Source organism: Phasianus colchicus, chromosome 1, assembly GCF_987193195.1.
Source record: "Phasianus colchicus chromosome 1, bPhaCol1.hap1.1, whole genome shotgun sequence".
Lineage (NCBI taxonomy): Eukaryota > Metazoa > Chordata > Aves > Galliformes > Phasianidae > Phasianus > Phasianus colchicus.
In genome coordinates this window covers 125947839-125970225 of record NC_143436.1, presented here as the reverse complement: position 1 = coordinate 125970225, position 22387 = coordinate 125947839, and the positions used below count along the sequence as shown (strand labels likewise).

At 40.0% G+C, this 22387-nt stretch overlaps 1 protein-coding gene across 2 annotated transcripts in view; it reads right to left on the bottom strand.

The window, feature by feature from the left end:
• The window catches only part of MID1 (midline 1), a 136261-nt gene that overhangs the window by 73140 nt on the left and 40734 nt on the right, over positions 1–22387 (bottom strand). For both annotated transcript variants that reach the window (XM_090125825.1, XM_031596114.2), the window contains exon 2: positions 18915–19630. In XM_090125825.1, coding sequence (XP_089981951.1) covers positions 18915–19574 — 660 coding nt within the window. In that variant the 5' untranslated portion in view covers positions 19575–19630. The remainder of the gene's footprint in view (positions 1–18914; positions 19631–22387) is intronic.

The window sequence follows — 22387 nt, the reverse complement described above, 5'->3', positions numbered from 1 at the left end:
GAGATTTATTGCTTGATTATTGTTCCAAAGCTATCAAAAATTAGTGGTTGCAAATCAACCTTTTCCCAAGGTATCAGCACATAAGCTACTGCCATTTCTTCATTGTTTTTAAAACCTTGGCAATCAACAATTTCTCTCTTCTTCCTTTCCACATGCAGTTGGTAGCTTCTCTTCCAGTCCCGTCTGTGATTAAACTGCACACTATGCTGGGGTTTCCAAATAAGATATGCCATGCCTCTAATAAAAAAGCCTTTGAGCAACTCGGCTCTTCCACCCTGTGTGGTTCACAAACAACAGAAAGAACTCACTGCTCTGAGTCTTGAATACACTTGTGGGATGAGTTGCTAGTATGGTTTCCTAAAGCTTGTAGAACAAAATTGCCCAGAGAAGCCACATTTTTTCAGTAAAGAAAACCCTCTCTTATATGAACTAATGAAATGCTGCTTATTACTGATGTTGTAGAAAAAAAGAACAATGCAAAATCTTTCCTTCTTTCTTTTCCAGTTATTTATTATTTGCAGGAGTAATGCGTCCAAGTCTGGAGCACCCAGTACAAGAAAGACAGGGAGCTGCTGGAGAGGGTCCAGAGGAGGGCCACAAAGATGATCAGGGGACTGGAGCACCTCCCCTAAAGTCAGGCTGAGGGAGCTGGGCTTGTTCAGCCTGGAGAAAAGAAGGCTGCGGGGTGACCTCATTGCAGCCTTTCAGTACCTAAAGGGAGCCTAAAACAGGAGGGGAATCAACTCTTTGAAAGGGTAGATAACTGCAGGACGAGGGGAAATGGTTTTAAGTTGAGGGAAGGGAGATTTAGGTTGGTCGTCAGGGGGAAATTCTTTACAGAGAGAGTGGTGAGGTGCTGGAACAGGCTGACCAGAGAGGTTGTGGATGCCCCTTCCCTGGAGGTGTTCAAGGCCAGATTGGATGGGGCCCTGGGCAGCCTGGTCTAGCATTAGGTGGGAAGGTTGGTGGCCCAGCCTGTGGCAAGGGGGTTGGAGATTCATGATCCTTGAGGTCCCTTCCCTGGCAATTCTGTGATTCTGTGCAGTGCAGAAAGATACCAGTCATTAATTAGAGTAGTAATTCACGCAATAGCCTAAAAAGCTGCTAGCTAAACACAGAAGTTATTTCCTTAAATTCTTGTGATAAGCTTAGGCAACTTCTCAGCCTGGCATTTAACTGTGGGATTTGCAAAAATCACAGAAAGCTGATTTAAATACCTGGGTTTACAGAATTTGGTTCATTAGTCTTCTTGCTGAATTACAGCTGGCCATTTGATTGAAGATGAAGGTATCACAAAATGACCAGCAGTATCCTGAAAATCCAGCAGCAATAGCTGGGCCAGAATAGCCCAAACTTTGACCATTACTCTTTAGTAATGGTAAGTAATGGATCTACTACTAATGGTAGTAATGGTCTTTACTTCTTAGCGAGCTTCAAATGTAAGCAGTTTGCATCAGATGCAAAGGCAAGCTATGGACGTGAGAAAAAAATGTCCTCTTGCAAAGATATTACAATGATCAAAAGCAGAGTGACTGCAAATTCCAAAACAGGCTGTAAGAACAAAAGGACATTTTAATGGGTGGAAATTATTTCTCATATATTATTCTCCACACATAATAAATAGGAAGTATCTTTTTTCCCTTTTGCTATTCTCTTTTATATTGGATTGAAACACTTCCTTCTGGTCCTTGCTGCCAAATCTCAGCATTGAAGGAAATATCAGCTCACTACCACTAGTGTGTAAATTAGCTGAATCTCATCTAAGAAGTCTGTAGAATTCATTGTGCCAAAAATAAATAAAAAGTCAGTGTTCTCCTAATGTACAATTCCTCTAAGAATGTGAAGGAGTAAATAAGACAGCATATGGCGATGAGCCTCTGCTGTCTTAGCAGAGTTCTGTCTTTGCTTCATGCAGGCCAAACATAATCCCTGTCCTACTGAATATTACCTTATTCTGCCCTGCATAGGTTTGTGGCTGGTTTCTTTGGTCCTGTTCCTAATAAACTGGGAAAAGAACAAAACTGACCTGGATACCTCTGTTTTCTAAAGACCAAACCTCCTGTCTCTTGGACAGCCGTACAGGAGGACAAATATGTCCAAGGAGTTCTTTCCTGTTAAAACTGTTTCACTATTGTCATGTCAAGGCTGTGAGCATGAGTACCGCACAGGCCAAAGCAGTCAGGACATCAGGCTGGATCTAAAGGATGGTAGAACCCAGTGCCTTTGGCTGGCTGGACAGAAGAGGCTTCATTCACAGAAGTAGGAACAAACTATGCTATTGTGGTTTACTGAGAAAAAGAGTCAGAGAAAGAGTTGTTTTCATAGAATCACAGAATGGCCCGGGTTGAAAAGGACCTCAGAGGTCATCTTTCAATCCCCCTGCTATGTGCAGGGTCACCAACCACCAGACCAGGCTGCCCAGAGCCACATCCAGCCTGGCCTTGAATGCCTCCAGGGATGGGGCATCCACAACCTCCTTGGGCAACCTGTTCCAGGGTGTCACCACCCTCTGTGTCAAAAACTTCCTCCTAATATCTAACCTAAACCTCCCCTGTCTGAGTTTAAAACCATTCCCCCCTGTCCTATTATTATCAACCCATGTAAATAGTCATTCCCCCTCCTGTTGATATTCTTCCTTCAAGTACTGGAAGGCCACAGTGAGGTGTCCCCAGTGCCTTCTGTTCTCTAAACTAAAAATGCCCAGTTCCCTCAACCTTTCCTCATAGGAGAGGTGCTCCAACTCCCTGATCATCTTAGTGGCCTCCCTCTGGACCCATTCCAAGAGATCCACATATTTCTTGTGCTGGGATCCTCAGGCCTGGATGCAGTACTCCAGATGGGGCCTCACAAGAGCTGAGTAGAGGGGGACAATCACCTTCCTCTCCCTGCTATAGTTTTCTACTATCCCAAGTGAATAAAACAAAGCGTGGTGAAGAAAGAATGAGAAAATCCCACTCCAAATGCCCTCTGGCTTTCTCCTGAGAGACACTGCTCTTTTGCACAGGGAGGTATGATTTCAAAGACACTTAGTCAGATTCTCTAATCCTTAAGTCACTGGCTTAAAGAAGGGTGACATGACTGGAATTTACCTTCAGGCTATTTTTTCCTCATCCCAAGTCTGTTTTTCAGTTTTATGCAAAAGTGGGAATAGCTTTAAGATCAAAACCCCACTTACGATGAACTTGCAGTCACTAAAAACATCACCCAACTCTATTGATTAAATTGTAGGAGAAAGCCTGTCAGATCCTTCCAATAAGCTCAGGATTATGCCAGAATTTTCTCAATGCTGAAGAACTTTATATCAGCCAATTAACCTGAGCAGACAAGCCAAAATCAAAGTCATCATCCAGTAATGCTAAAAAATCCCAGTGGAGTTGTTAAGCAACTGCTGCACCAGCTTTTTTTGCTATGGCATAAGACAGAGGCACCCTATTGCCTTTAGCAGTGTAGAAGGCATTACATATGTAAACCAGGATAACCGTAAAGCCTATTGTGAGCTAAAACAACATGGCAGCAAATGAATTCAGCCTCTCACTAAGACTGCCAGCACTCTGTCATTTGGCAAACCTCTGAGAAGACATGAATATTTGTTTTTCTAAATCTCAGACAGCTCTGGGTTTGCAAAGCTACATAAACAAATGAATTACATGAAATCCGTGACTGACCTACAAAATCCCGCCCTGCCTATTTCTCTTTTCATTTCCCCTTCTGGCAGTTCAAATTCAGAAGACATCAGCCTGTTGCTAGAGCAGAGTTATGTGGCTAGAATACTTACCTTGAGGCCAAATGTTAGCTCTAGTAACTCTTCTTTTTCCTCTGAGCAGAAGCATAACAGCAATTCACACCTACCTCTGAACTTTTTCTAATGTTCTTTCCATATCAAGTATGTTCTGTGAACTTTGCTGTTGAACGTGACAGTCTCTAATCTCAACAACATTTGATCTCCAAACTTTTCTTTCTTTAGTGAATAACGTGTTTCACCAAAAGCCTTAGAATTTGCTTAGTTTTTCCTCCCCTTTTTCAATTAGTTCTGCTGGCACTGCTGTCAGCTGCTGTTCCTGCAACTTTGGCATTAATTGTTATGCACTAAGGAATATAAAAAATAACAAATGGAAAGATAATGTGAAGAACTTTGTTTGAAGATAATCTGAAGGACTTTGTTGGTTTCATTTGATCAGCTGTCCCTGAGCTGAAGAGTTAGGTAACACATTTGGGAATGTGTAATGTTAAATATTCATGGCTATCCGATTCGGATCCATCATACTGAATATTCATACTGGAAACATAATCCCAAGAGCTATTCTTACTATGTAAAGGACAGAAACAGAGCTGTTAAACTGAAGTACACTTTAAGCTGTAATATTTCATATACACTTAATTAGAATGGGCATACTAAGGCTTATTAAACATAAACATTTAAAGGCTCAGATTCAGCCCCTATGCAAATTCCTTTCCCCTGAGTTTAAAAGTTAAGTCTCCTTTTAACAAAAATTAGAAGTAAAACCTGTTTTCTGATGAGACATGATGACACCTGTTTAGTTTTACCTGTTTTAGTTTAATAACCAAGAAAATGGTTGTACTCGTCATTTCATCATAACTCTTGGCACTTCAGTATCTGCTTGTTTGATTTTGAACATCCCAAGCAAGACAATGTTGATATATTCAGCAAATACTTCTCTTGGAAGTTTTATAGATGTTTGAGTTGCACAGCAACTCCATGTGTCAACCTCAGTCCTGACAGCTCTAAGAGAATTCATCGTCCAAGAGGCCAAGCTGCCATTGCTTTCACTTTGATGGACATAATTTAAGTTACCATCAAGCTGGTGGCTAGGCTGTACCTCCTGCAGACTCCTTAGGTGGACTCTCCTCCCTTGTTGACCTCTTCACATTGGAGCACAGTGGAAAATTTTTCCAACGTAACCCATCCAGGGTTTCTCATCCTGTCCTCCCCTTTCCTTCCCAGTAGGCTTTCCAGCATGGCTTGGATTAGCCTTAAGTTCTTGTGGTTTTATGTTTCAGATTTCTGTCTGCTCATTTGTCATTCTGATCCTGTTTCTTCTCTCTCTTCTCTCAGAATGACAGAACACAGGATCACCTCTCTGGATAAGATTATATTAATGCTTCACTGTCGAATTGCCAATAATGAGTCTCTGCCAAATTTATATTCCAAAATTCCCCAAGCAGCAATTTAATTACATTATTTTGGATACAGCAACATAGCAGCTGCATTCATTTGATGAGGGTTCATTATGGTGTATGGTGAAAACAATGGCAAATTAGCTCTGATGTGCTTTGGAATTTGCTTTTTTTCAGTTTAGAACGGCCCTGTTTTAGTGAGCATAATTCTCAAGCCCATTTGATCTCTGTGAGAAAGTGGAAAGGATGTGACAGGAGTTTTAAAAAATCAGACACATTTATACCTGTTGCAGTTCAGCTTTTGACGTCCCGGTGGTTGATAGTTAGAAGGGAATTACCAGAGAGTTCCATCTCAACATATTTTAAGGACTAATTCAAAAGTTGTGCATATAAACAAAAAATAAACACGAGAGCTGCTCTGAAAATAACACCTCCTATTTTGTTATGTTGGCCCACAATGCCAGAGGCAGATGTTGGTGGTATGGCAGTTGAGGTTGAACCTTCCCACCAATATCCCATTACGTGTTGTTGCCACGTGACAGATGGCAGCAAAGGGACAAAACGACACAACGGTGGAAGTGTGTATGAAGCAAAGGTGTGGAATTGTATTCCTCCATGAGGACAAAATGGCACCTTTTGTCACTTGCTGAACATTTCTGGAGACCAGACAGTGGGTGTGCACACAGTGAAGGAGTGGGCAGCGTGCTTCAGCAGTGGTGACAGCAACAATACCTCCAAAGACCAAATATGTTCTTCTGCTGCTACTCCTCACAAAAGCCACAACTTCACAACCAAATTAGAAGCTTTTGCCAGAGGACTAATATCCTGTGAGGAACATAATTTCTGCAGGGAATTGTACTGAAAAAGTCTTTGTATAGACACAGATATAACACCACTTTTGTATTTCTGTAGTTTATTTTGCTTTCTTAATCACTACTGTTGTTTTTATTGGCAAGAATACTTTTTGGTCGCAAGGGAAAAGAAAGCTTTGTCTTTCTGCAGATTCTGAAAGTTTGATTCAATCCCTAGAATCACAGCAGTACAACTTCACAGTAGTCTGTGGTAATAAAGAAAATGACCCCTCACAGAGCTGGACATAGAGAAATCGCATTATTCCATTTCATACACAGTTAAGGGCTGTATGTGCAATTGCTGCTCCTTATGTTGAGTATCATTTGAAGTCACAGAATCACTAAGATCGAAAAAGACCTCCAAAGATCATCTAGTCCAGCCATCAACCCATCAACACCATGCCCACTAACCATGTCCCTTAGTGCCACATCCACACAGTTCTTGAACACCTCCAGGGACGGTGACTCCATCACCTTCCTGGGCAGCCTGTGCCACTGCATTGCCACTCTTCCTGAGAAGAAATTTTTCCTATTATCCAACCTGGAGTCCATTCAATTAGTTTCACCCCTGTCCTTCTCTGGAAGATTCTCGTCTTTACTTTGTGCCAGAAACAAAGTACATCTGAGTCATTTCAACTTGATAAACTTCCAGAAAATTATTTACTAACTATAAAAAATAGAGGATCCACAGACACTGAACATTAACTGATTTGCTTGGAAACTGTATTTTAAGCACCTGACTTGTGTCTGCGCTATCAACATACAGCATCAGCCTTCCTAGAGAACACCTGTGTGGTTAGTGAAGATGGCTGGGTAACTAAGGAGGGAGAAGATGGAGCAGACTGACTGGTCCTATTTTACAGTACTGAAAATCAGTATACAAATTCTGACTTTTAAATAAAAATACTGAAATTACACATATGTGGGAACAAAAAAAAGCAGAGCTTCAGAAAACTTTCCTTTTACACAGCATATACTGTTTAAAATGGCTCCCCATGACTAAGTGCTTCACTGCACTTCAGGGTTTCCTGAGAGACTTTCTCTGCGATTTTTTTTCAGAGAAATAATGACTCAGAGCCCTGACAGAGGCAGCTTCCAAGATCGGATATTTACCTGACCTTGCAGACCTCCTCAGGAAGGAAACGAGTTTCTCCAAGGAAAACACGTGACAGCGGATTCGCAGCCTGTTCTGCAAACGGGAGTCATTCAACAAGAAACTCCTGTCTTGAACTTCGCTGTGAATCAGGGTTCTTACCATGCTTAGAGGACATTGTTGAAAAAAATAAAATAAAAATCTAAAGGTAAAGCTCTTTCCCTTTTCTTCTGTTCTCTTCCTTAGAGTGACAGTTTCATTCCTGGCTACAAACATAGTCCTTAGAAAAGCAACTGTCCCACATCTAAAGCTGTAACTTCTGACAATTAGTTACCTGCAACCCAACAATTTACTTGTACCCTTATATTGCAGTCAGCTTTGCAAACAACAGAAGTAACAATCAGACCAAGTTTCCCAACTCACTGAAATGTTTTGATACTGTGCACGTTAAAACCGAAAGCCTTCACTGACTTCAGCAATGTTGAAATTAAGCACTTGAGAACTCTAAAAGCAGATCTCCAAACTGGTCTTATTACTTACGTTTGTTTGTTTGTCTTTTAGTTAGTAGTGACTTATTTGACAGAAAAAATTACACTGCTTTCAAAGGAGAAATTGCAAATTGATTTAAAGAGTGTAAGAGCACGTTTAAAACTGCTGAAAATTCAGACTTCATTTAAAGTTTTTTCAGGTGTTCTAAGATGTTTTAGATCACAGTGATATTCTTCCTTTTTTGATGTTGCTTTTTCACAGTATCTTTCAACAAGACATTGAAAGACAATTACTAATCTAAAGATGTATTATTACTTAGTATTCATTACATGTTCAGACAAAGGTTTTTCTTTCTTGTCAATACTAACAAAGCTAAACGTAATCAAGTAAATTAAAGAAAGAAAAAGTTTCTTCTGATAGTGTTTCTTATATTAAAAAAAAGCCCTAAAATAGCTCATAACATCCTGCCTACATAAGAATTTCAGTATATCAGAATTTCAGGAGCAATTCAGGAGTATTGCCCAAGTCCTTCTGAAAAGAAAACTAATTCAGCACAACGAATGACAGCATAAGACAAAACAAAACAAGAACACACAAAGGCATCATGGTTGCTACTCTAATTGGTGGATTTGAGTGTAAAGGTCACTTTTTCCTCTAGAGAGATCAGAAGAAATGCCCAAAAGAGGGTGAAAACATTATTATACTTCTAATATAATACTCCTTCCCCTCAAAGCTACTTGTACTCAAAGCATATTTTTAAAGTTGAAAGGTATATTCAAATGCAGTGGAGAGAACAACCTCTGCCCTTACTTAAGCATGTGAAAGAAAAGACTGCATCACTATAGAAGTTCACTCAAAGTTTGCATAATCTCAGCAGGCATCTTGAGCTGGTCCTTCTGCTCAGCAGACACCTACAACCACTTGGGATGAAAAAGCACCTCAATGCAGGAGCTCCCTCACACGGCAGAGCTTTCCATTCACAGATTAACCCCCCATGCTTGGCTTCCAACAGCAGCACTTCACCACAGAAAGGGAAATGCAGCTGAGGTGAAGACCACCCTGTGTGGAAGGAAAGCACCAGCATTGGTAGGGCATCCTGGAGCCCCTCTGCCCCAGCAGCCCTGCGTGCCAGGGAAGCTGAAACCGTATGAAAGGCCATACAGCAACCAGGAGGACCATGGCTACTGAAAAAACAGGGGCTTTTTCTCTCAAACCCCCTTTTCCCCTCTGCCAATCTTATGTACATCTGCACGTACATTTTTCCCATTTAACAGTTTAGAGAGTATGGTCAAGGTTTGTATATTGGAACATGTTCATGGCGTAATTTTTTTTTTTAAACTGATGAGATCAAATACAATTTGCATCATTTTAAAGGTTCCCTCCATTATTCCACTGAAGGGATTTCTTGCATCTATGTGCTTAAAGACGTCAGGCCATGAATATAATATTTTAAATATCTCTTCAGTTGAATTGCCATGTAAACACTGACCATTATGTTTCCTTAACTTTTAGTAACTTACTAAAAAGATAAATATTGCTTGGATTCAGTTTGAAGAGATGCATATTCTCCATATGCTGGCTTAATCTATAGATGAAGTTTGCACACACTGTGATTAGCCACAGCCTGCCAAGTCTATGTAATGTCTCTATCACAGCTGTTGTAACAGCTGCCTATCTTTAATCTCTTGTAAAATCTGACTGTGCCACTGTAAATAAGAGAATGTGGTTACACAGCCTCAAACTTCAACATCACTGCTGTAGAACAAAGCGATGCCTTTCCTACCAGGGTACAGCACCACTCCTCAAAGCAAAGGAATGTTAATCCATGTAACCAATATAACTATACTGGTTCTTCTCTTTTACTTTGCTTCTCTTGTAGTTAATGAAAGATTATGCTGTTTATTCTTAAACATTTTATCTACTAGATGGGCTTCGAGAAGGAAAACTTCTCTGACATTCAAATTCATTGTGAGTTTGAATTGACATTATTATTGCCGGTGTGAAATCTCGCTATCAGCTGCACAGGTAAAATGGGAGACTTTGGCTTTAAAAAATATTGTTTCCACATATGCCTGTGGATAATTTTAAGGAAAAGAGAAAAATATATGAACAATCTCATCTTGCTGTTAGCCCTGAGATCCAGGAGCTCCAGCCCACTCTTGCTCCCCCCTCCCCATGCTTCCACACAGTATATTGCTGTTCCTATCTTTGTCCTCATATTACCTGTGATGCTCTATCACCAATAACTGATGAGATACAGTATGTAACAGAGTTAGAAACAATTAATGCAGCACTGGAAAGAAACTGTTCAAAATGTCCCTTTGCGCTTTTTAGCGTTTTAAAAGGAGACAATACGTTTTATTCCTATTTGTTTCAATTTATATGAGGTAATGTATGTCCCATTAAAGACTTTTTTTGGTTGTACTAGTTTTTAAATTTTGCTTTATTTAGAACCTTAACAAAATACAATATCAAAATCTTAACTTCATTAAGTACTAACAGCTGAAAAACTTATGCCATAAAAGAGAAAATACTACAGAACAAGCCTAGGATTTAGTTATTTTGTAATGTCTCACATTTCAGTTCTTTTTTTCAAATTTAGGGAGAGTAATATTTCGTGTCATAGCAGTGTATTATCATCAGTTTGGACATCACAACTGAATAATCAGAATATATGCAATTTGTGACTAGGCTGGCACAAAAGGCAATGCAAGCAGTTGCACTGTTTCCCTAAATGATGTGCATGAGAATCCAGACTTTTCAGCACAGTGTATTTCATACCAGAATCATTACAAGAAATCAAATAGTAGTGCCTCCTTTCATTAGTGAAACTAGTTGATATTCATTCAGAATTTGTTTATTATTATATTTTTTTCTTATCTTCTCATTACATGATGCTAACAGGTAGCCTGAATATTACTGCAACCATATAAAATGTCCTACCATATGAAAATACCTATCATGCTTGCTTTGTATTTTGTTTTAAGCTTAACTGAAAGAATGCTCCTTCAAGAAGGGATTACATCTCCTCATGTATTTGCAGAAGTTCTTATATTCTGGACTTAACTTTGAATGGAGCCTTTGTGAATATCTATGGTAAAAATACATGAAACCATTTCTATACTTTACAGACATGGTTGGCAGAAAGATTAGTACAGTGGGATACTGTCTATTCTAAAGACACAAATGCCCACAGAAATTTCCTTTCTAAAAGAAAAAAAAGAAAAAAAAAAAAAAAAAAAAGAAGAAAAAAAAGGAGCTGCATTCTTAACTTCTACATAGGCATGAACTTTTGAAGTTTATATTATTCCACCAAAGCATGCTGGACACATCAACTCATTGAAATTGTAGATAACAGCAGGACAAGGGGAAATGGTTTTAAGTTGAGGGAGGGGAGATTTAGGTTGGATGTCAGAGGAAGATTCTTTACTGTGAGAGTGGTGAGGTGCTGGAACAGGCTGCCCAGAGAGGTTGTGGATGCCCCGTCCCTGGAGGTGTTCAAGGCCAGGTTGGATGGGGCCCTGGGCAGCCTGGTCTAGTATTAAATGGGGAGGTTGGTGGCCCTGCATGTGGCAGGGGGTTGGAGATTCATGATCCTTGAGGTCCCTTCCAACCCTGGCTCTATGATTCGGTAGTATTTCAGCATTTGTTTTCTGAAGGCAATTTTCTGAGGGTATAAAAAAGGCTGAGGATGAGGTGTCTGCGGTAGTTTAGAAGACCGTTCTCATTATCAAAATTAATTAAACAGGAAAACTGCAAAAAGAAAAAGCTAACCTTAGGCACCATTACATCTCTCATCTGTTTTGCATTTGATCTCTCTCATACAGTAAAATATAAGTAAAGGATCATATTGCTATATCATTGCAATCCAACCAATAGACTCTGAAGGAAGTTAAAATTACAAAATTCCAAAAGAGTACACTGAAAAATGCAGGTAGGAAATATTCATTTCTCAAAAAAGATAAATATTGTGAGCATGAAAACAAACCAACCAACCAAGCTCTAATGGAGGGTGCTCATATGATACAGAGGCAATGCAGAGCTCCAGTCTCTGGATAAATTTGTCCGAGTCATTATAGAATAGCCCTCATAGGCATCCCTTCCCCAGTCATAACTTGGATTTTGCACAAGACCAACACCCGTTCTCCAACAAAGAAGAAATTCTTAAAAGAAACACAACTTTTATTTCAACTTGCAGAAACTGAAGAAGAAAAATCTATCGTAAAAAGTAACCCTGCTGGCATCACAAGACACATGACTGAGAAAGTCAATGGTACATTACTTATTGCTTATCCATCATGTTCTCAGTGTTTTAGTGACAGGTATGAAGACATTGCGCTTACAGTTCAGTGTTTATACTTAGGTAAGATCTGTTTTAAGTAAGCATTTGCAGCAGGTCCAGAAACAGCTCAGAATCACAACACTAAGATAAAATCATCTGCTATTTCAATTCCTTTGCTCCTCCTTCATTTTTCACTGACTTCAGATACCTGAATAAACAGAATGCTCTCATTTGAGAGAGCGCATTATAAGAGAGCTGGAGAGCTATGAAGGGCAGGAGTCACATCACATCCCCCCTGTGGGTGCTCAGCCAAGCCAAAGAAAAGGCGTCCTAAGTGAAGGGAAGCAAAGGTGACAGAAGGCTGGATGGCGGGTTTTGGGGAGAAGTAAATGCAAATGGGAGAGAGATGGAAAACAGTTTTACTGCCTATATCAGCCTCTGAGGCCAAAACTTGCTTTAGCAACCCATCCACTTGTGACCTTGTGGAGGAGCTTCTCTGCTCCTGGACTGTTCAAGCTTTCCAAATGAGGCACTAACCTGACTAGTTCTGAACCACTATGTATCGGTCCACAGCACTGGGAACACATAAGAGTGCTACCATTTTGCTCAGAAATTTACATATTGCTGAAAAACAGAGGACCAAAGAAAATTGTCACAGGTGTATGCTTGTAAAGCCTGAATTGAAAAGCAGTGGGATCACCGCTAGATTTGTGTTTTAAGATCAGAGGATACAGAAAAAAATATAATCGGTAATAAAAATTGTTTAACATAAAATGAAGAACTGAAATGGTCTAATCATGCTACTGTGGTTGTGTTGCTATAGGGCAGAATTCATATAATTTGTTATTTTCTTCATAGAGTGATTTAACAAGTTAAATTAAAGCTCGAGAGAAACCTGAATGCTGAGTGTTCTGTAATGTTTGTTTGGGAGATACTTACAGCCAGTGTGTTTTTTGGTTTAGCTTTGTTTTTTCCCTACTTAAAGCATACCGGCAATCACCTTCACCTTTGTTTGAAAATGTATTTGCTGTCACATTTATTTTCAAAAAATATTTGCATTAAAATAAGATTATACTTCAAGAAAAGTTCAGAATACACATAGCTAACATACATATTCATACACTTGCACACACCTCTCACTGTTTCCAGTGCAAGCTTTCATATACTATGGCAAGTTCTTTCAGCCACACTCCTCCAGTCAGCTTTATATTCTCCAAGAAAACACTAAAAGAACTCATTTGCTCAGTCAACGTATCAATTTTTTGAAAGTATGCTGTTTTTCTAAGAAATGTAAGTGTTCTGCCTTTGAAAGGTCACCTTGTTTGTAACTTTTCCTGTTACCTACTCTACCTTTGCTTCTTTGTTAGGCAGTCACTATATTTATTACAAAAAGGGTCAACCTGCATCAAACTCTGAGTTCTAAGAGAGTTAGTTATTTGCCCTTACCCGCCTCTATCTGCTTCATTTCCATTTTTATTGCTTTACTGCTTGTTGTTTAAACACAGAGTCTCATTCTGAAGAAGCACTTGTCTTTCATTATATTCCACCACCACCTATCAATCATTTTATTATCTAAAAATGTATAAACAATGAAGGGACAAACAGGAGGTCATTACAGTAAGCAAATTATGAGCTGGAGTAGGGACTTGAAGTCCATCAGCTCACCGTTTTGGGTTAGGTGCATGAAAAAGTATGAAGATCATACAATCATAGAAACATAGAATGGCCTGGGTTGAAAAGGACCTCAAAGATCATCTAGTTTCAAATCATCTGCTGTGGGCAGGGCTGCCAACCACTAGACCAGGCTGCCCAGAGCCACATCCAGTTTTCAGTAAATAAGAACTATTGTTGAGTAATAGTTCATAATCCACATTCATGAATATACCAACTCAGGTCACAACATTCAGAATCTTACTAAAAAATAAAAAATAATAAAAAAAGAACTAACAAAAACAATTCAAACAAGCAAAAATCACCATCAGTAATTTTGTTGTGAGCGTATTCATGTTATATTCTTTTAAATTACACAAAAGAAATATCAGATTTGGCAAACACAGTAACCTGAGAAAACACTAGACTAAAAGAGTACGATCTAAAGTCTGCCTTAATATTTACACGTTAATAAACTAAGTGTTACTCAAATACCTGTGTATTGAAATAGTTCATTCCTACATCTATTCTCTTCCATGAAACAAGTTAATGTTTTTGAGTCTTTATAATACTGAAAAAGTATAGTTAACTCTTCGTGCTTTATGTAAAATTACATAATATTCTATACTAATATAAGTGACCATTCCTTAATTCATATACACTGAAATATGTGTTAAGTATTATCTAATCTAACAGTAATCTAATACCAATCTGGTAATAATGCACGTCCAGGGGTGCCATGTTTTAGATAGAGTAGTTTAAATAATTGAAATGCAGCAAATGTACATGTGATCAAATATATTTGTAGTGACCAACATATATGTATCTGAAAACTTTATATAGTTAAAATATAGGCATGTATATATTCATTTAAATTCTAGACGTTAATGAACTACTAGAAATTATATATTTCAGTGCTATTCAAACACAGCTACGCTGACATACCTATTAACATATGCAGTATTGTTACCATACTAACACAAGCACTATAAATATACTAATAAACATAATAAAATGCATATGGATATATACTTACACGCATATGCTTAATGTATTTATGTACAAATACAGAAACCAGTGTTCCTGGATTCTCAACCCATCTGTTTGTTTAAGTACAGGTTTCCAAGCATTAGGTTCTTACCGTATGCAGTATACCAATTAATAGTTGGAAAGCTTCAACACATACTTTGCCAGCGTCTCTGCAGAGACATTGAAATATGAGATGATTTTAACTCAGAGTAAACATATCAGGGGAGATATATTTTTGCGCCCAGTTTGTAGAAGCTGTGGACCTAACAAAGTCTCCTACCTTTACGCAGCTGAAGTAGGTTTATAAGAGTTGAATGCAATTCTCTCTATGTGGAAACGACTTATGGCTGCTTCCCACCAAAAATATTTGTGAGTAATTGAATTGACACGCCATTGAAAACTAAATCCTTGCATCCTGCATAAACAGCAGAGTAAAAATAGATGTGCATGGATTCTGCCACTAAAACAAAATAAAAGCTGTACAAACAAGAAGCTCCCTTTTGTTCTTGGAATTCCTGAGTGCCATTCACAGGACTGCCTTGCCTTCATAAATATGCCCAATACGTGTCAGTGCTAATAAGGGTCAAACAAAAACATGGAGAACAACTGCTAACCTATAGCAGTTTGATTCAACAAAGGATCTCTCGACTAAGCATCACACAAAGCATTCCAAATTTTTTTTTTTTTTTTTTTTGCAAGATTATCCATATCAGTGGCCAGATTCCTGGTAAATATGAAAAAGAAAAAATTATTGGTTTCAATGGCGCTACGCTTGCTATATGGTATATAATACATAATGGTATAACATTTCAAAATATGGTTTTACCGTCTGTCTTCCCCATTTGCAACATTCCTTCATGGCTTTTTGCTAAAATTAAATGGACATTATTTTTCTATTCACATCCACCTTGTAGCTTCTCTGTCTTCATTTTTCTTATCATTTTCTTAAGTATAAATATGTCTACAGAACAATGGCAATTTTCATTAATTTTCTCTGAAAACATGAGCGCACATTTGTCTTTTCCTTCACATCTCAACAAGACAAAAAGCAAAAAATCAACATCAAAAGTAATTAGACAAAAATCTGTTCTTTGTATTATTATATTGCACTAAGAATGAGCATCTGCAGCTTCTGTTTTTACAACTTTCATTGTTTACGCAGCTACAAGCTATTTCTAACTTATACCACAATTCTGATCATCACCTCATAAATTCAGTGATAACCAGAATATGTCCTATTGTCTATTTTTGCCATGGTACATGAGGTTTCTCTTTTTTAACACATCTGTGCCTATGGTCTAAAAAAAAAAAAAAAGAAGTCTGTACACACTAAAACATCTATAAGCATGTAATTACACCATGTGTTCTTAGTAACCAAGAATGAATTGCTTCTGAAATAAGTGCCCTACGACCCCTCCATGCACAGTAGAAGTTCATTAACAAAAGCATCTCTCAGGGCTAGAGCAATAGCTGCCAAAGGAAAACACTTTCTCATTTTCAGATGTCCACAATTGCAATTACACTGACTGTTAAACATGCTTTAGCATAGACGTCTCTGCTGGACAAGTATACAGAACTCCTAATTAAAGGGCTTCATTTTTGCCACAAAGGGAGCTAGATTGCAATGGCATCTATTGTCCTATGCTTAATGAAGGATGAGATACAGTTTAAACAATTAGTAACACCGCTGGAAGAGAATGCGAGTAATTAGCATAGCTTGACACCTAGAGCTACACACTAGTTGCTGTTGTTGGCATCAACAATGTGTTGATTTAAAAAGAAAATTGCAAGAAAAGAAAACATCACATGCAGCGGTTTTGTTTTTCTTCTTTGAAGATACAATTAGCCACCAATTTTTGAATGAATCCACTACCCTACTGACTAGCGCATACTCATTCTTTTAGAATTTTCTTTGAAGATTTGTGTAACTCATCTATCAAATAAACCCTATGTATTTAAAAACCCTCGGCAGCAATATAGCAAGCAACAACCTGTTTTTCAGATGGGTATTTTCTGATTAACACTGCATTTAACACTGGCATCTGCACATTATCTGTAACTTAACAAACACTAAATGCAAGCTTGAACCAAAGACATACAACAGCAAAACCAGCAGTTACTGAAGAAATGGTATTACCATTTATGAAGAAGGTTGCCTCAACATGAAAAGTGAACGGACAATCTTGCCTGTTTGTTGCTAAACAGTGATGTAAATAAACCCAATTCCTTTACTCCTAAGGAAGAAATCCAATCTACTGAAGAGAAAATCTCATTCTCAGAGTTTAATATATAAAACAGCTCACACTACTGAGATGGAAGAGGCAATGAGGAAAGGAAGGACATCAATTTCTGATTACCTTCTTTTGAACCGAGAATGGACTCTGGATCTGGATGGAACTCACCTCGCCTACTATCCCTGGGCTCGGAGTGTTGTAACTGGTGGCAAAATTGGTATGATTGGTATCACCGCAGGGATTAACAAAGTAAAGTAAGTCTATTTCACTCATGACAAAAACAACAGTAATTGGATTTCATGTTGGCTAATAATTTCCAGTATAAACTACTTCCACATAGTTTGAGTGCAAAGAAAGTTTAAGTCTAAACAAAAAAACCCTGTATGGATATTATAAATAATGATAGAAATTGCCTTTGTAAGAAAGAGTTATTTGATCCAGGCCCACTCTAATCATTAAATTAGTACTTGAATTCATTGATGAGTCTGGTGGGAAGTACTCTATTACGTTTCTGCCAGGTTTGCTAATCTGGGAAACATCTGATGTGAACACTGCTTGTTTGTTTGAGATACCTATCCAGAGTCTGCGTAGGCATCTTTGCACAGGAAAGACAGTAAAAACACACAGATTTTTTTCTTAACCATGTGTAATATTAAGATCTCAAGTAAAGACATTTGCTTTTTGAAGTCTTCTTCTAAGACTAGCCATATCTAAGTATACCAGCACTAAGAAATTTTGTTTAACGTTTACTGACATCCTCAAAAATGCACTTAGCTAATACTGAACTTCAAAGGTATTTCACATCAAATTGCACATTCCTACTCTTATCAAGTTGATAAATGATACAGGTGTTTAGTCTCTATTAGCTTGCTGAATTGTAGCACCTGGCAAGGATTCACATTTAGAGCCCATGTCCCATTTTAGCAGTGGCTAAACTTTTAATTATTTAAAAAAACAAACACATTTCTTCAGAAAAAAAAATTAAAAAAATAAATAAAAAAGCTGAAACGACAACTTCTCTTTAACACTAAAAAAAATTCATTAAGAAAAGGAAAGAAGCTATCAGGTCCAAGTAAAGAAGCATCTTTCATTATATCAGTATAATCATAGAACACGATATGCATATTCACACATGCACAGAGGCACAAAAAACATGTGGCATGCAGAATTTACCTGCACTCACACAAAGTTATCATCTATGTGTGCAGCCTCACATTTTCATCTTCAAGTTATTTAAGAACACATTTCCAGTTAGTTAAATCTATTAATTCAGTTTCTTCTCACATCTCCAAAACTGTGGCAGATTATCTTCGCGCTCCACACTTGTGTCTTCTCAACATAACCAAGGAATCCCCCCAAAATGCATGCAGACAAGTACATACAGACTAGCCTGAGGAAATCTCATTCAATCCTCTCCTCTGCTTGCAGCACCTAAATCAATGTGTTGGGTCCAGAGCTGCTTGATGGCCTCAGTGAGAGCCTGCAGAGCAACCTGAGCAGGTCTGCATCGTGGCCTCCTGTTTCACCCAGTGAGGACATCCCACACGGACCAGGTGGGTGCCAGGTGGGAGGGGGGAACCATAGAATGCCACAAGGAGCTGAGATTTTTGATTTAGTTTCCTTCAGGGCAGCATGGGAGGACCGGGGCTGGCATTTAGTCTCCCTGGCTGACAAGGCAGCTGCAGCCCCTGAAATCAGCAGGTATAAATGAATTTCTTATTAGCAGTGATGCAGAGGGTTTTCTGTGATAAAAACAGCTCGATAAAAAATAATCAACAGCAGAGCGTATGCAAAGAACACCGACATTTCCATCAGGGCCTGTGTATGTGCAGCCAACACAAAACCCTGCCAACTGCCATGAGGGAAGATGTGGATGGATGCAGACAGATAAGCTAATACTAGCTTATTGTGCTAGCAATAGTGTACACTGCATGCAGCAGAAAAATCAAAGCACAACCAAGGAATCTTTCTTCAAGGGAAAATCTGACCCCTTTCTGATGAGCACACAGCAGTCTGTACATGCATCTCACCTGATGACAGATCGCACACCTGCCTTTACCAGCCTGTGCCCAAACAAGGAAACACAACACTGAACGGCAGGACACCTTCCCTCCCCACCACTCAATATGGGGTGCGAGGGCAGCACTCACCTTCAGCTTGTCGTAGCGCTCGCTTAGAGCTGCCACCTGATGGTCTCGGTGCCGCCCCACCAGCTTGCACAGGGCACAGATCAGCTGGTCGTCCGTCACGCAGTACATGTTCACCTTCTCGTCCTCGTGCTCCAAGCACATTAATCCCCTGATGTGAGAGTCCGGGATGGGCTCAATCAGTCGGTGGCCGGTGAAAGGCTTCTTGTTGGGGTGCGTGGCTTTCAGGCACTCCTCGCAGTAGGAGACCTCGCAGGTCACGCATGTCTTCACTGCCTCCTGGGCAGGGTCCTGGTCGCAGAACTGGCAGAGGACCTTCTCACAGGAGGACATGCTGTTGCTGTCGAACGCCCGCTCCCGACGGGTCTCACTGGGGGAGTTAGGCCCGCTCACCGAGGCTTTCTGAAAGCGGTCGATGATGTTCTGCAGGGTGACGTTGCGCTTGAGCCCCTCTAGACCACGCTGGCTGAGGGTGATGACATAGCGGCAGGTGGGGCACTGGAAGGCGGTGATAGACTCCACCGGCTCGTTGGAGGCGCAGTGGGAGACCAGGATGCGGTGCGCGCAGTTGAAGCAGAGACTGTGAGCGCAGGGCAGCAGCAGCGGGTCCTCAAACAGCTCCAGACAGATAGGGCAGGTCAGTTCCGACTCCAGTGTTTCCATCTTCAGGCAAAGCTTTCCTGTGGCGTCAGCGAAATCCAGGGAAGCTGATCAGCTATCTGGAAACACACGCAAAATTCGATTAGGCGACAGACAACATGAGGGGTCAGCCATGGGGGGTTGTCAGCTTCGCCGCAGCTCCCGGTACTATCGGTCCGCCACGCCGGGCGGGAGAGCGAGCAAAAGTTTTGAACCTGCACATGCACACATCAAGGTATTTAAAACTAGATGGCTTTTTTTTTTTTTTTTTTTTTTTTTAATCCCCTATTCTCTCTGTTCACTTAGGAATGCAAAGCAAAAGCTCCTTATTCTTTCGCTTTCTCTTTCTCGCTCATGCGATTGAGGAAAGCAGCAGATGTTTCTCTGCACTGCTAAAAACCCAAAATGATTAAAACAACAACGTGATGATTTTCAAACAGCCTGCTACAGCAAAATCAGATTTCTTTTGCAGATGCTGTTTTTGGCTTTGCTAATCTAGTAGTAAAACTTTAAACAATTTCACCTTTGTATAGCGTTGTGCAAGAGTTAGCCCAGAGTACAACAGCCAGTAACCTTACATCTCTCATTGCTATTTTAATTCACACAGTTCTTTTCTCAGGTTGAAATGCTAAATTATTGTTATAGCACAGCACCTAGGGTACACATCTGTGTTCACCTGTGTAAATATTTACATGAATATACACAGGGAACAGCGTATCAAAGAAAACGTGATATTTTTATGTTTTTCATGGATATATTCATTGTACTATATTAATATACTGCTCCTATGTATTTCAAGGTAATTTGTACCATAGTACAGGTACATGTATGTGTGTAAATATGACGTGTGTTTGCAGTGAGATAAATTTAGCCAGAGGATTGCAGTGTCCTAACTGAAATACCGCAAGAAAGATGAAGCACATGAAATTTCTACTAATTGAGCCCAAATTGCTGGTGATTCTAACCTATGAAAAGAGCCTGCAGTGAGAAAGACACTCAAAAGTGAGATTTGGTTAAGGGTTTGTCTGTGTGCATGCTTTGCTCTGTAAATACTCTCCATTGCTGAAACTCCTGAATGATGCTTGCTCTAGCGGCCTTATTAAGCATCTGAGGTGGATTACGAATCCGTGACTTTTGATGGGATTTTCTAGAGGAGGCAGCAGTGCAGCCCTCTCAGAGATCCGCTAAAACTTCATTTTGCTCCCAATTCTGCTTTCAGCATCACAGAGAGAATGCGAAAGCGTCGCCCCGCGCAGCTCTCCCTGCAGAAGCTCCCATCAGGGCCCCGTCGCTGCCGCGAGCGGACAGCTCAGTGAGGCAGAAGCAAGAGCTATGCTTCACACTCACAGAGCCGTACCTCCTCACAGTACAATCTATTTAAGCTTTGTTGCTCATAACCAAGCACAGCTTCAGATGGCACAGCTGCACGGCCCCCGCACTGTAAAGTCATTGTTCTGCTGTGTGAACTCTCGCCTCCTTCCCTGACCAGGAAGAAAGAGGGGCGGACAAGAATCCCCCCAGACGAGTCTTGGTTCATTAAGGGCGAGAAGAGCTGGGGCTCATTAGCAGCCTTGGGAACCAAGCATACTTGAACCTCCTGCACTTCATGGCAATTAGAGCACAGGGCGCGGCGGCAGGAATACTACCTATAACCCCAATAGGAACCACAATAAAATGGGAGTTTGACAGGCATGGAGGCAAGGTTCAGGGTACCTGTCAGCATCCTGCACTGCTTGCCTGTGGGAAGAGCAGCAAGGCGTCCGTTCCAGAATGTGCTTAGAAATTAGAATACTCTGTCTCTTTGCACTCGGGCTTCCTTTTATTCTGCCAAGAAATTTGAGTGCTTAGGGAAAGGCACTGACTCTGTCACAGAATTTGGTTTCCTGAGTCTTCTGTGATGCTGATATTACTTGAAATGAAGTTCAGTTTGCCAAAGACTAATTCATTTATAACTATCCATCAGATGCCATAATTGCATGGTGCATCTGGTCAAAATTAAAGGCCTGGCAATTTGATACAAGCAGGAAGACAGCTTCTCTGCTCTCTCCTCAGCCATAGCCACACAGCACAGCAAAAGATGAAAGCATTTTCTGCAAATGAAGAACAGTTTGTCTTCCCTCCTCTTCACTCTCTGTATCACACAAGTCCCAGAAGATAAGAATCTCATTCACTTTGTTTGAATCCCTTCCACACCACAACTGTATACCTCATCATCCGCTTATCCTGCGGGCTGAAAGCTGCCCTGGAAATGGGAGAAGGGGATTTGGGGCTGGCAGTAGACAAGGTTTTAAGGAGGCAAATCACCTAATCATTGCTCATCTCTTGGCAGCCTAGTGAAAACCTGCCGACCTTTCTGGTTTGCTTCTTAGGACCATGTTCCGGAAATGGGGCTTTCTTTCATGCTCTTCATTCTGCACAAAATCCCTCCTGCTCACTCATTTGCCAAAAGGTTTCATTCATTTTGTTTCCTTCTCAAAGCACATTGTCTTAAATAAAAGAATAACCAAAGGCTTTTCTATGTTACTCATCTAAAAGACAGTTGAAAAGACTAAACCAGCAGAAAAATATTCGCATCACTGACTCATGGAAAAGTGTTTGAATCACTGTCATGGCTCTGTCTAAACACCACTATCCTAACTGATAACCCCATTCAGATCTATCTGACCTGATGGAATAGCCACTTACTCCTGACTAGCAAGGGTGTCAAAATCTGATCCTAGACTGTAAAATTCTTGGAATAGAAGCCCATAAAAGCCTGTCTTCCACAGTAATCAAAGCGGAGCAAGCTGACAGAACCAAACAAAGACATTTCCCTGTTTCCTTTTGCAGCTGCCAGT